The following is a 13,838-nucleotide window of genomic DNA, read 5'->3' on the forward strand; positions in this document are numbered from 1 at the left end:
TTCTTGAAAGGGTGGTTTATCATTTTGTTACACCTAGACTGAACTACTGCAATTCTCTCTATACTTGGATGGACAACTGTCTTCTGTGTTGGCTGCAGCTTGTCCAAAACCCTGCTGCCCGTCTGAGGACTGGAAAAAGGTGACATGAGCACATTACTCTTATTTTTTCCTCCCTGCACTGTCTGTACGTTTTAGGATTGTTTTTAAGATATTTCTTTTGGTTTTTAAATGTTTAAGGGTGAGGCACGTCCTCACTTATCAGAGCTCTCAAACAAGCATGTTCCCAGTAGAACACTGAGGTCAGGTAACCTGCTGCTTGTTGATGCTCCTAGCACTCGTCGAGCCGAGGAGACAGAGCTTTCTCTGCTGTGGCTCCCAAACTGTGGAATGATCTTCCACTCACTCTAAGGATGCCCAATATGACAATTTTAAATCTCTTCTAAAGACTTATCTTTTTAATTTGGCTTTTATATTCCAGTTGACCATGAAGACCATGAGGCTGGTTTTAATCAATAGTTTTTTTTATTTTTAGTTTTACTGTAGAAATTGTATTTATTGCTTATTTTTAATTTTTTGTTTTCTATAGCACTTCACAGACTTTGGGTGATATATATAGTTAATATACTCGTAAGATCTTGTTCAGAAATTCATTTTGTGCATTTGTTGGTATTTGTTTCCTTGAACCAACAATATTTGGTCACTGACGTGCAGGTCCCACAACTGTCCACAAGGTGGCGCTCATAGCTTTGCAATTGGAAAAGTGGCTTCCCAAATAAATCAGTCTAATCAAGTCAGGAAACAAGTTCCTTTTGGAACTATACCTTTACTTCAAGAGCAAGTACGCAATTTAAGAAATGTCCCACATCAAAATACAAACAAATAGCAGAAATAAACTGAGAAGAAGACATTTTTACACTTTAACTTATTACTAGAAAGGAGATGTCCCTGCCTGGGACAGCTCAAGTGCAACAATGCCCTTTGATTGTTTCCCTTTATGCTGATAACTGTCTCTCATGCCATACTGTTTTAACATTAACATGAAAGCATATGTAAGTAGCTAAAATATATATATATGTGAGTGAAAAGCATATTCACACTCAGATCTGAGGGGGGAGGGGTTTCCTGACACAGGAAGACCTGAAATAGCACACAGCTCAATCGGGCCTGAAGAATTGTTGCAGCTATTCTTGAATGTCAGCACCAGCCGGGAAGAACAGAGAATATCACTTTGTTTCTTTGCTGTACATTTTACTAACAAATATATCAGGTTATGCTGAAACATAAAGGGAATAAAACGGGGTAACTATCAAGTTATGCATACATGAAAATACCTCATTCAGCATATTTCAAGGTTATGGTTAAGGTTATGTTTGCCATCGTCTTTGATTGTTTATTTTTCTATTTATGTTGCTTTGTCACTGTGTTACATAGAGAAAAAAATGGTTGGCATTCGAAAAATGCTTTTTGTTCTGCTGACAGCATCAGAAAGAAGAGGTTAAATTAAACAGTTAACTTTGCAGCTGTATCATATTACATAATAATGTCACTGAGGTCTACAAACTCTTCAGCAGAACTGGAGGCTCTGAGATATATTTGATAGTATGTTTATGCAGCGCTTGTTTTAATAATGTAACGCACACTGATGCAGTTTGGACGTTTTGCCACATGGGGGCTCCAGTTCCCACTCCAAAGAGACTGATAAGTGGAGCATTCTTCATCAACAGTTGTTTACATCAAAGTGACAGAGCTATTGAGTGGGGGACTTAATAAGGTCTACACACTCTCTTCTGCAACTAAAACTGCTGACAGAGTGGGTTCCTGTTTTAACCTGTTTTAAAGATAACATAAGGCAAATACTAATTAGCAAATCCTTTGTTTTTTATCTCCAATTACACAGTCTTACTTTCTCATTAATATTTTAAACATCTAATATGTAGAGGATTTTTGTTATGTACATGGGAAAGGAAATAAATGCCAAACGTTGCTGACTAACCAACAATCTCTCCAGAGTTTGAGGTTCCCATCTCAGAAGCCTGGTCTCCAAGCGTCAGTGCAGGTGGAGAGTCTCCATACCCTGGGGTGCTGGGTCTGCTAGGGGAGCCGGACTCCGGATCACTGGCGAGGCCCCACTGATCATCTCTTGTATTTCTTTCCTTGTCTCCCACTGGGGCCCTGCCTCCATCCTTTCTGTGGACCCGCTGGTGGACGATCATCTGATGGCGGCTGCGGAACATCTTGCCACACTCAAAGCACTCCTTGCCCTTGGAGGAAGAGGCTTGCGACTGGGATGGTCGCCGTCTGTCCTGTCGACTTGATGGGCGGTACTCGGAGTCGCTGAAGCTCTCAGGTGTCCTGTCTCCTGAAGATGTGTGGCTTCCCAACCCTGAGCTGCTGCGTCTCGCTGAGCTGCGTTTTACTTGCCCTTGCAGGACATAACGGCTGTTCTCCTTCTCATAAACCACTGCGGCCTCCGTGAGGGCTTCATCCTCCATGCTTCCTCCCCCATATAAGGCTTTGTAACTTGGCTCCACAGGCTCCACAACCCTTCCTTTTGTGGCTAATTGCCAAGCTTGGTAACTACAAACTGGATCTAATTGTGGAATTCTTTGACCAAGAGTCCTTTTCTCACTGTCCTCCTCTTCATCCAGCATGTTCCCCTCAACACATTGTAGGTTAAGGTATTCGAGCAACAGTCTCTTAGCAGCTGGTGAATCTTCATCATCAGTAGACCTGCAGTGCACTGGGGATTTTCTGCCACAGTTAGGACTGTGAACTTTATCGTGGGCTCTTAGGCTCTCTTTGCTGTGGAAAATGTTTCCACATTTGGAGCACATCTGATAAGCAGATGTAACAGAAGGCGTCACAGCATCAGGATCCTGGGCTACATCATTTATAGTGGCGGGAGGCTCTGCTGAATCTGCTTTGGAGCGAGACCTGGATCTGGTATTGTGGGTTTTCATATGAGACTTGAGGAACCAAGCTTCGCGGAACCTTCTTCCACATATTCGGCAGCAATGGTCAAGGATTCCAGCGTGTTTCTTCATGTGAGACTTCAGAAACCAGGCCTGGCTGAACACTTGGCCACAGGTCTCGCAGGGGAATGTCCCATCGCTTTGTGGTTGGGTGGTATCAGGCTCAGTTATGACCTCTTCCTTAACCGTGACTGTATCCTCTTCTGCGTCCGCTGTTATGTGTACTTTCTCAATGTGGCTAAGGAGCTGGTCTTCCCGCTGGGCCTCGTACCCACACAAGCGGCAACAGTATGGCCGCTGGTTGCTGACAGACTTTTCCCTTTTCATGCTCCGGGCCGGCATTTTCCTTCGACTTTCCTCACTGGCGTCTCCGTTGATCATCTTGTTACAGGCAGAGCTGCTTTTTGTCGGACTGGTACCTCCATCGAGACCCTCAGAAACCTTCATCTCCTCCTCCTCTGCCCCGCCCTCTTCGTCCTCATTAGAGTGGTGGCTGGACAGCGTACCTAGTTTGTGGCTGCGGATATGGACTTTGAGGTTGCCCTTCTGAGAGGCCCTGTGGTCGCAGTAGGGGCATTTATATGGGCGCGCACCTGTATGTCGTCTCATGTGCTGAGAGAACGAGCTCAGGAATGGGAAGCTGCGTCCACAGATGTTGCAGTTGTAAGCCTCTGGGATTTTGTCATCCTCGCCCTCAAACTCCTTTCCAGAATTGGCTTTTTCGCCAATCAGCTTCTCCTGTGTCTCCATGATTTCTACACTGTCTCTAGGATTCATAGTATGGATGACACCGCCTTTTGTGCCTGGTCATTCACAAGCTCAGTAACATAGGAAATCACTGCTATCTTGAGAAGTACATCTAGGAATGTCTTTCTGTATTTGTTGTCAGTTAAAATTCCACACTCAGCTCTCAAGGTACTGATAACGTCAATGAACTGGGTACTTCACTGCTCAAGTAAAAACTCAACATATCAGTTTCTGTTTTAGATCCTGATCATCACTGTCGGCTAGGGGGATTTTCCATAGGTTCTGCTAATCCACAACATTTTTGGTACTCATTGTGCTGGCTTAGTTAGCCTTGGTTCTAGAGTATTTCCAAACATATGTTGTAGTGAGCGTTCTATCACAGGACCTGTAGGGATGAAAGGAGACAAGAGGAGAAACATACAGGGGAAAATGTTAATAAATCTGCACCATTTTAGCTTTAAAGTTCATAATGCAAATCCGATATTTTTATATACAGGCAGGTGGACCAAAAATGTATTGTAAGGTAGATCTGCAAGATAATTTTAGGGTTATTTAAAAGCTGGAATCAAGTCAAAGGTTAATAATTCTTGTAGAGCAAACCACATTCACATTTCTGAAAACATATATTTGCAGGAGTAAAGTTAAAGATGGCAAATAAAAAACAAAACATGTAAAGTCACTAAAACCAAGTTTATATGCACTAATCTAAGGCTTGGATTGTGCACCACTGCTATTCAGGTCTGCATGGATCCCTCTGCAATTGTGCCTTAGTTGTGCACAGCCTGGTGGGGGGGGGGGTCTTGATGCCACAGCAGCTGAGTCGACACTTTACACAATCAGGGTGATGGCTGAGGTGAGTGGGGGTGGGGGGAGGGTGGCAGTTGTGTGCACATCAGCAAGATCAGCAGCAGTGCCACCCTATTCCCTCCCCACGCTTGCTTCGCACATGCCTGCCTCAACTGACGCTATCACATGACAGGGATCTTAAGTACACAACAGGAAGTGGCTCTTCAGACAGTTTGCTTTGCTCTGTTTCTCAAATGGGAGTCTGAAAGGGGTTGGGGCACAAGTCAAACAGAAAGAGAAACAGAGATAGGCTATGAGACTACAGCACCATTGACTAATATCACGCCATCTTATTTTTTAAATCAGGGAAGTACAGTTTCTCAGTAGATGGTGTGAATACTCAACATCATTTTGTGATTTGTACATTTTTCAGTCCTCTGAAAAGTGTTAGATTAAATGTAAATCTCCCTGTACTTCTTCACTTAGAAATCATTAGGATGATCAAAATCACAAATTTTACTACTAAAGTCAGCACTTTTATCACAAAACACTGGAAACATTAAAATAAATTTCCATGGAAAGCCTTCTTGTGTGTGTGGACTATATGAAATGTGACTGACAACATTATTACAGGCTATTACGCAGTGTCAGAGCCCATAAGCTCCGTTACTGCCAGGCTCTAATTACAAGTGGATAATTGATCATAATCACAAGAGGATAAGGTGGGGGAGGAGAACAATCATATGTCTTAAATTCTTGCAATGAAAATGGCTACCTCTCATCTATCTAGACTGATTCAGGGTGCTGAAAACTTCCCGAATGCTATACTGGGATTGTTCCCAGGAAGCTGGCTTCCAGCTAGTGAGAAGCACCCCAGCCAGGAGTGCAGATGTGGCTGACATTCTTTAGAAACAAAGTATGTTATCACATCCAGATATTTTAGTAACTGAAAAAGATCTAAAAAGAAAAGAGGATTCTTATTCCTTTAAACTGACAGTGATTCCTAAAAACGAGCCTGCATGAATAGCCATGGCTTTATGTGGGAGCTTCAGTCTTTCACTTTCATCCAAACTGATTTCTCAACTACTATCAGATGTTTGCTTTCACTTTTTCTACCTAAATTATTTGCCCTCAGAAGATTAATTCATGTCATGATGAAACTCAGATGTCCTACAATATAAAGGAGTATGAAGGGATAGCTTGGGATTTTTTAAGTGAGGTTCTTTTAAAAGGGTCCAAGCAGTTGATACTTACAGTACCTGCAGTAGATCCTTTTCTTGGAGTCTTCGTTTAGTTTAGTTTAAATCTAAATCAGTTGGTCCCAGAGGGTGAAGCTAACAACTAGTCACACAGGAACCAAGACTAATGCACATTTCTTCCATCCTAAAATACCAATTTAAAAATGTTCATGTGTTTCATGGTGAGGCTATATCAGCAAACCTGATAAGAATAGATTTTAATAACTCTGTTAATTGCTCAACTTATTTATCAACATGACGGGGTCAATTTCAATGTATCACCTTAAAGGAAAAAGACTTGCTGCCATATCGATTTATAGAGATAATTAGCGAATGTTAGAATGTTACATTAAGTATTGACATATCCGCTGGTATGTCAAAGAAATGAATAATTTCTTTACATACCGGATATTTTCCGCACTTGCAACCTGGACTTTTTTTTCATAAGTTACAGGTGAACATTGTGTGAACTGCATTCTTTGTGTTTATCAGGAAAACAGGCAAAAGACAGACAGGAGTAGGCCAGTGCCATGTCGTGACTGATAAGCCATTCAGATCAATTCATGGAGGCTGATCCAGCCAAAACATCCGCCTTCAAATGATGGCGGATGGAAAAGAATGAGTGGATCTATCTATGTTTTTAACACGGTGAATGAATATTCTAGGAAGGTAAATTGTTTGTTGCTGACTATTTGCATATAGGAGAACTTATGGTCGACATTCTGTTTACTTGTGTATAAAAATGATCAAAAATAAATAATACCCTGCTATATTTTATATTGTATATTTTATTGAAGTAGCATAATCTCACCTTGAAACCTTAAGGAAAAATATTTATGAAAATGGGCTAAAAACATTCTTCTGCCAATACGGCTACACTTCATCTTTTAAACCATCTCACAGCACTGAAACATCTCTCTAAATCATCCTGGAGCCTCTCTTATGCTTTCTTCCTTTTCTTTCACCTCACAGGTTTTCTTTAGGATTCAAGTCTGGTGACTCAGATGGTTTTAGAAGAATGATTTTATGCCTGGTAAACGTTGGATACTTACACTTTTGAAAGACTTTTTAGTTTTCCCATCAAGGCCATCAGAATTTCATTGAAATGTGCTGGTAATTTGAAAGAGCCCCAGGTTTTCATGACCATTTGAAGAGCCACTAGCCCACAACATCATATATTCCCCACTATACTTAATAGTGGGCATTAGGTGTTTTTCCACATCCCAGACCCAACTGGAGTTTTTGTTCCTGAAAAACTCAATCTTAGTCTCACCTGTCCAAAACACAATCTTACAGAGAAATTCCCAGCAGTGTTTGGCAAACTTTACAGGTTTAGATTGTAATAGCAGGACAGAAAAGCTTTTTCTCTCCAAAACGTAGAATTGTTCCATAAAAGTGAGATTTAGAGATTTGCTTTACTTCGCTTACCATTCAGCTCACTTTGGGTGGTGGCAAGATAAACATGGATCCTTGTCGATCCTTATGTTTCACAGTTCCAGTTGTTTTCAACTTTTTAATCATTGCTCTGGCTGCAGACACATGTGAGTTTTTTTTCTAATAATCAATTCCTGAATTCTGAAGATCAACCTTGTGCCTTACTCTTGAATGGTATGTTTTCTTGTGTTTCCCATTTTGAAGAGTACCTAAGGCCTCTGTGTCACGTCAACGTTCTAACCCATGGAAGCAGGGAGTCATTGGTTACCAACTTAAAAAAGTTACATTAAAATTAGGATTATTTATAAAAGAAAAATTATCCTATAGATTTTCTGAGTTACATTATGCTCGTTCGTTCGTTCGTCGTCTTCCGCTTATCCAGGACCGGGTCGCGGGGGCAGCAGACTCAGCAGAGACGCCCAGACGTCCCTCTCTCCAGACACCTCCTCCAGTTCCTCCAGGGGGAGCCCAAGGCGTTCCCAGGCCAGCCGAGAGACATAGTCCCTCCAGCGTGTCCTGGGCCGTCCCCTGGGCCTCCTCCCGGTGGGACGTGCCTGGAACACCTCCCGAGGAAGGCGTCCAGGAGGCATCCGGTATAGATGCCCGAGCCACCTCAACTGGCTCCTCTCGATGTGGAGGAGCAGCGGCTCTACTCCGAGCCCCTCCCGGATGGCCGAGCTCCTCACCCTATCTCTAAGGGAGTGCCCGGCCACCCTACGGAGGAAGCTCATTTCAGCCGCTTGTATCCGTGATCTCGTTCTTTCGGTCATGACCCAAAGTTCATGGCCATAGGTGAGGGTAGGAACGTAGACCGACCAGTAAATTGAGAGCTTTGCTTTTCGGCTCAGCTCTCTCTTCACCACAATGGACCGGCACAGCGCCCCCATTACTGTGGCAGCTGCACCGATCCGTCTGTCGATCTCCCGCTCCATTCTTCCCTCACTCGTGAACAAGACCCCGAGATACTTAAACTCCTCCACTTGAGGCAGGAACTCCCCTCCAACCTGAAGAGGACAAGCCACCCTTTTCCGGTCGAGTACCATGGCCTCGGACTTGGAGGAGCTGATCCTCATCCCAGCCGCTTCACACTCGGCTGCGAACCGCCACAGCGCATGCTGTAGGTCTTGGCTAGAGGGGGCCAGCAGGACCACGTCATCCACAAAAAGAAGAGACGAAATCCACTGGTCCCCAAACCAGACCCCCTCCGGCCCTTGGCTGCGTCTAGAAATCCTGTCCATAAAAGTTATGAACAGGACCGGCGACAAAGGGCAGCCCTGCCGGAGTCCAACATGCACTGGGAACAGGTCCGACTTAGTGCCGGCAATGCGGACCAAACTCCTGCTCCGCTCGTACAGGGACCGGATGGCCCCTAATAAAGGGCCCCCGATTCCATACTCCTGGAGCACCCCCCACAGGGCATCACGAGGGACACAGTCGAATGCCTTCTCCAGGTCCACAAAACACATGTGAACCGGTTGGGCAAACTCCCATGAACCCTCGAGCACCCTGTAGAGGGTATAGAGCTGGTCCAGTGTTCCACGGCTGGGACGAAAACCACACTGTTCCTCCTGAAGCCGAGGTTCGACTATCGGTCGGACTCTCCTCTCCAATACCCTGGCGTAGGCCTTACCAGGGAGGCTGAGGAGTGTGATCCCCCTGTAGTTGGAACACACCCTCCGGTCCCCCTTCTTATAAAGGGGGACCACCACCCCAGTCTGCCAGTCCAGAGGCACTGTCCCCGACCGCCACGCAATGTTGAAGAGGCGTGTCAACCATGACACCCCTACAACATCCAGAGACTTGAGGTACTCAGGGCGGATCTCATCCACCCCCGAAGCCTTGCCACCGCGGAGCTTTTTAACCACCTCGGTGACTTCAGCCTGGGTGATGAAAGAGTCCAACCCTGAGTCCCCAGCCTCTGTTTCCACCACGGAATGCGTGATGGCAGGATTGAGGAGATCCTCGAAGTACTCCTTCCACCGCCCGATAATGTCCTCAGTCGAGGTCAGCAGTCTCCCGCCCCCACTATAAACAGTGTTGGCAGAGCACTGCTTCCCCCTCCTGAGGCGTCGGACGGTTTGCCAGAATCGCTTCGAGGCCAACCGGTAGTCCTTCTCCATGGCCTCACCGAACTCTTCCCAGGCCCGAGTTTTTGCCTCTGCCACAGCCCGGGCCGCAGCACGCTTGGCCTCACGGTACCCGTCAGCCACCTCAGGAGTCCCACAAGCCAACCACAGCCGATAGGACTCCTTCTTCAGCTTAACAGCATCCCTTACTGCCGGTGTCCACCACCGGGTTCTGGGATTGCCGCCACGACAGGCACCGCAGACCTTACGGCCGCAGCTATGGGCAGCAGCATCGACAATAGATGCAGAGAACATGGTCCACTCTGAGTCTATGTCTCCAACATCCCCCGGGATCTGGTCGAAGCTCTTCCGGAGGTGGGAGTTGAATACATCCCTGGCCGAGGACTCCGCCAGGCGTTCCCAGCAGACCCTCACTATGCGCTTGGGCCTGCCGAGTCTGTCCGGCTTTCTCCTCCTCCAGCGGATCCAACTCACTACCAGGTGATGATCAGTGGACAGCTCAGCCCCTCTCTTCACCCGAGTGTCCAAAACATGCGGCCGAAGGTCTGATGATACGACAACAAAGTCGATCATCGACCTCCTGCCTAGGGTGTCCTGGTGCCAAGTGCACTGATGGACACCCTTATGTTTGAACATGGTGTTCGTTATGGACAATCCGTGACTAGCGCAGAAGTCCAATAACAAAACACCACTCGGATTCAGATCGGGGAGGCCATTCCTCCCGATCACGCCTCTCCAGGTGTCACTGTCGTTCCCCACGTGGGCGTTGAAGTCCCCCAGCAGAATAATGGAGTCCCCGGGAGGGGCACTATCCAGCACCCCCGACAGGGACGCCAAGAAGGCAGGGTACTCTGCACTACCACCCGGCCCGTAGGCTTAAATGATAGTCAGAGACCTCTCCCCAACCCGAAGGCGCAGGGATACAACCCTCTCATCCACTGGGGTAAACCCCAACACGAGACGGCTGAGCTGGGGGGCAACAAGCAAACCCACACCAGCCCGCCGCCTCTCCCCGTGGGCCACTCCAGAGTAGAAGAGAGTCCAACCCCTCTCAAGGAGATGGGTTCCAGAGCCCACGCTGTGCGTGGAGGCGAGCCCGACTATTTCTAGTCGATATCTCTCGACCTCCCGCACAAGCTCAGACTCCTTCCCCCCCAGCGAGGTGACATTCCACGTCCCTAGAGCCAGCCTAAGCATCCGGGGATCGGGCCGTTGAGGTCTCCACCTTCGTCCGCCACCCAATCCTCTTTGCACCGGTCCCTCACGGTTCCCCCTGCAGGTGGTGGGCCCACTGGAGGATGGCCTCGCGTCTCTCGTTCGGGCTTGGCCCTGCCGGGTCCCGCGAGGAGCAACCCGGCCACCAGGCGCTCTCCGACGAGTCCCGACCCCAGGCCTGGCTCCAGGGTGGGACCCCGGCTCCGCCGTACCGGGCGACGTCACGTGCCTCGATATTGTGTTCTTCATGAGGGGTTCTTGAACCATTCTTTGTCTGACCCATCACCTAGAACCTGTTTGCCATGGGAGACCCTACCAGGGGCATTTAGGCCCCAGACAACATAGCCTCTAGGATCATTTGAGCACTCAAACCCCTCCACCACGTTAAGGTGACGGTTCAAGGACGGTTCAAGTACATTATGCTACTTCAATAAATAATGAATTTATTTTAAGGAGTGCCGCAAAGTATGGAGGGTGCTGTAAGTGACTTAGAATATACTCATGTAATGATCTATGAAACAGTAAAAGAAAAAACAAAACAAAAAAACAAATCTGCCCAACCCAACCATTTATTCCCTGTTCCATCTGCTCCATCTCCACATCTTAATGTTACTCATTAATACAAACTAATTTCTTATGGTTCTGGTGCTAATATCAGGGGATGATTATCTTATTTCTCTTTAAATAGCCTCGCTGACCAGCGTTCAGACGATGCAGCAGTAAGCCTGTCCTCCACCAGACAGTCACATGTGCAAATTGAAATGTAATCAGATTATCCACCAGAGGGGAAACAATGTGGGGCCCTGAAACACTGTGGCTAAAGGCAAAAGAAAGATAAGTTGGCTTACAGAGGGAGAAACTGTCTAGAAGAGATTAACAAGATTACTAATAACTGGAATCATCAAACAGAGAAGATGTTTCAAAAGATTCACAAAAAATTACAGGAAAACCTGCGTTCCTCTTTTAAAATTAATTATCCTTGTAAGCTTTCGACACAGAGACAGACTGAAAAAGAAGGTGGAAAAGACGAAAATGTGTAAATCCAACTGTAGTATAAATGCTCTACACATCCCAACATTTAACACCTGTTTCTCTGAGCCTGCAGGAAGATAATCACTGTGACCTCTCGAACATTAGTTGAGCACCTTGCCACTAATGGACACTTGAGCAGGCCTATTATGAGTCACTGGGAATGAATGAAGCTAACGCTCAGTTGATGATGACTGCTGTCAAACAAAAACAAACTGCAACCCCGACCCCATCGCTTCCCCTCCCACCCCCGTCCGAACAAGTTCAATCTCTTCTCTTCTGCTAACCAAGCACTGAGCCGTAGTGGGCGGAGAACGGGCAGGAGCAGGAAATCCGCTCGTATTTTCCCATCCATACACAGACTTTACAAAGCTGCCTGGCTATTTCTGTTTCAGTAGGACTTGTGAGGTTTACATCTGCAGTGAATCTTAAAATAAACAGCATTAAATTGTCCATTAAGCCCAGAAGAGGGCCTGTTCACAGTGTTCAGTTTGTGTTTGTTTTTACCTACTTCAAATGCTCCAGGTCAGTTTGCCCCTTCGCCAGTTCATACCTACCCAGCACTTTGTTCTCTCCTACATCCATGCCAATAAATAAATAAAACCTTTTATACACAACTACTTAAAACATTGCTTATTAGACTGTTTTTCTGCTTGAATCATACACTAATTGTATTTAATTATTTTATATTTTGTGAAAACCTTAAATTACACACTGTTCCCATTTATTTTGGTTCTGATCTCTTGTTTGAACCAACTCTTAGGAAACATTAAATTAGACCGGTTATCTAACGGTTGTATGTTTTGTTGACCAGAAATTAGTCAGAACCTGTTGCAACCTGCCCTGCTGACTCTAGTCTATGAACACAGAAAATATGATGTAACATTTTCAAAAACACTGATATTGAACAGGGCTGCTGCTGAATACATTTGCATGGACCATATCCTTGTTTACACTGTGGAAAACCTACTTCCATCAAGAATACTTGTAGCAAATGTTTTTGTTTGTTTGTTTGTTTGTTTTGTTTACATATATGGGTGCTGAACTGTCTATTATTTAATGGTTTTCTTTTTTTAGAAATTCCGACAATAAAAACATGGTCGTACTGTTCCAGATATTTTTCGGATCTTTAACCCACTGCCTGAAAAAAATCTCTGCAGTATCAAAAATGCTATGGAATATCAAGTGTTTTTCTTATTTTTTGTATTGTGACAATTTCATTTGTGAAAAAAAAAAAAAAGCATTTCTAATGTTTGTTTTTACTTTGACCACCTTAGATTAGCATGAAATCAACTTTTACCAATAAAGTGTAACATTATGACCAACTGCCTGATAGTGCGTTGGTTTCCCTTGCCCATTTTCCTCCAGGCATGAGCTTCACTAGGCCCCCGGATATCCGCTGTTGTATCTGGCACCACGGAGTTAGCAGCAAATTTTTGAAGTCCTGTAAATCGTGAGGTGGGGCCTCAATGAATCCGACTTGCTTGTCCAACACATAATGTTAAGCCTGATCAGTCTATAATGCTAGTCAAACCTAGACTGAATGATTTCATATTGAGTACAGCTTCTTTAAAACAGTTTGGGATACGTGTACAAATAACATTTGCTTACTCAACAGGTCTTTCCACAGCTCCCTCTAGAGGCCAAAGATTTTGCTTACAGAACACATGCTGCAGGAAGTTGCAAGAGGATATTCAAGTTGTTTTGTTTAGTAGGTTTTTCTATAATAAAAACACTGTCATCCAGCCTTGTCGGTCCTTCATCATGGTAATCATCTCAGAGGCAGCCCTGGCACAAATCACCTGCACCCAGGTTGGGGGGTGAGAGGTGGAGATTGGCTCTCATAACACACTCACTCACTCACTCACTCTGTCACCTTATCATTGGTAATGGCCTAGGTTGTTCTTGTGGGGGACATCCTTTAGCCATGATGGGATCTGTCTTCCTCCCACACATGAGCAGAGTATGAGGAGCATAAAAAAATATGCAATTGGAAAAAACTAAAGACTGAACCCTCAGTTGGAACAGCCACACAAACGCATGCATACATGCAAGGGAACTGAGAAATCAAGATGCAAAACAGAGGGGGCTTTTAATTTTCACAGCACTCGTCTTTTCAAAGTCCACATACCCACACTGTGGGCTTTTACACTGTTTCATACAGGCAGCATCGAAAGCTTGGCGAGCTGTACAAAGAGGTGCTCACACACACTAACACACACGTACATTGCTTCATGAAAAATACAGAGTGCTTTACAAAAAAAAACTTGCGTTCCTCTATACAGTTGCTCATAAAGTGACGACATTCACAAAGACAGAGGGGATCTATG

General features: G+C 45.3%; 1 protein-coding gene across 3 annotated transcripts in view; it reads right to left on the minus strand.

The window, feature by feature from the left end:
• Nucleotides 1-13,838, minus strand: part of LOC124865777 (zinc finger protein 516-like) — a 66,651-nt gene that overhangs the window by 21,893 nt on the left and 30,920 nt on the right. For all 3 annotated transcript variants that reach the window (XM_047361188.1, XM_047361187.1, XM_047361189.1), the window contains exon 2: nucleotides 1,994-4,104. In XM_047361188.1, coding sequence (XP_047217144.1) covers nucleotides 1,994-3,749 — 1,756 coding nt within the window. In that variant the 5' untranslated portion in view covers nucleotides 3,750-4,104. The remainder of the gene's footprint in view (nucleotides 1-1,993; nucleotides 4,105-13,838) is intronic.

Source organism: Girardinichthys multiradiatus, chromosome 3 (genome assembly GCF_021462225.1).
Source record: "Girardinichthys multiradiatus isolate DD_20200921_A chromosome 3, DD_fGirMul_XY1, whole genome shotgun sequence".
In the NCBI taxonomy this organism is placed as follows: domain Eukaryota; kingdom Metazoa; phylum Chordata; class Actinopteri; order Cyprinodontiformes; family Goodeidae; genus Girardinichthys; species Girardinichthys multiradiatus.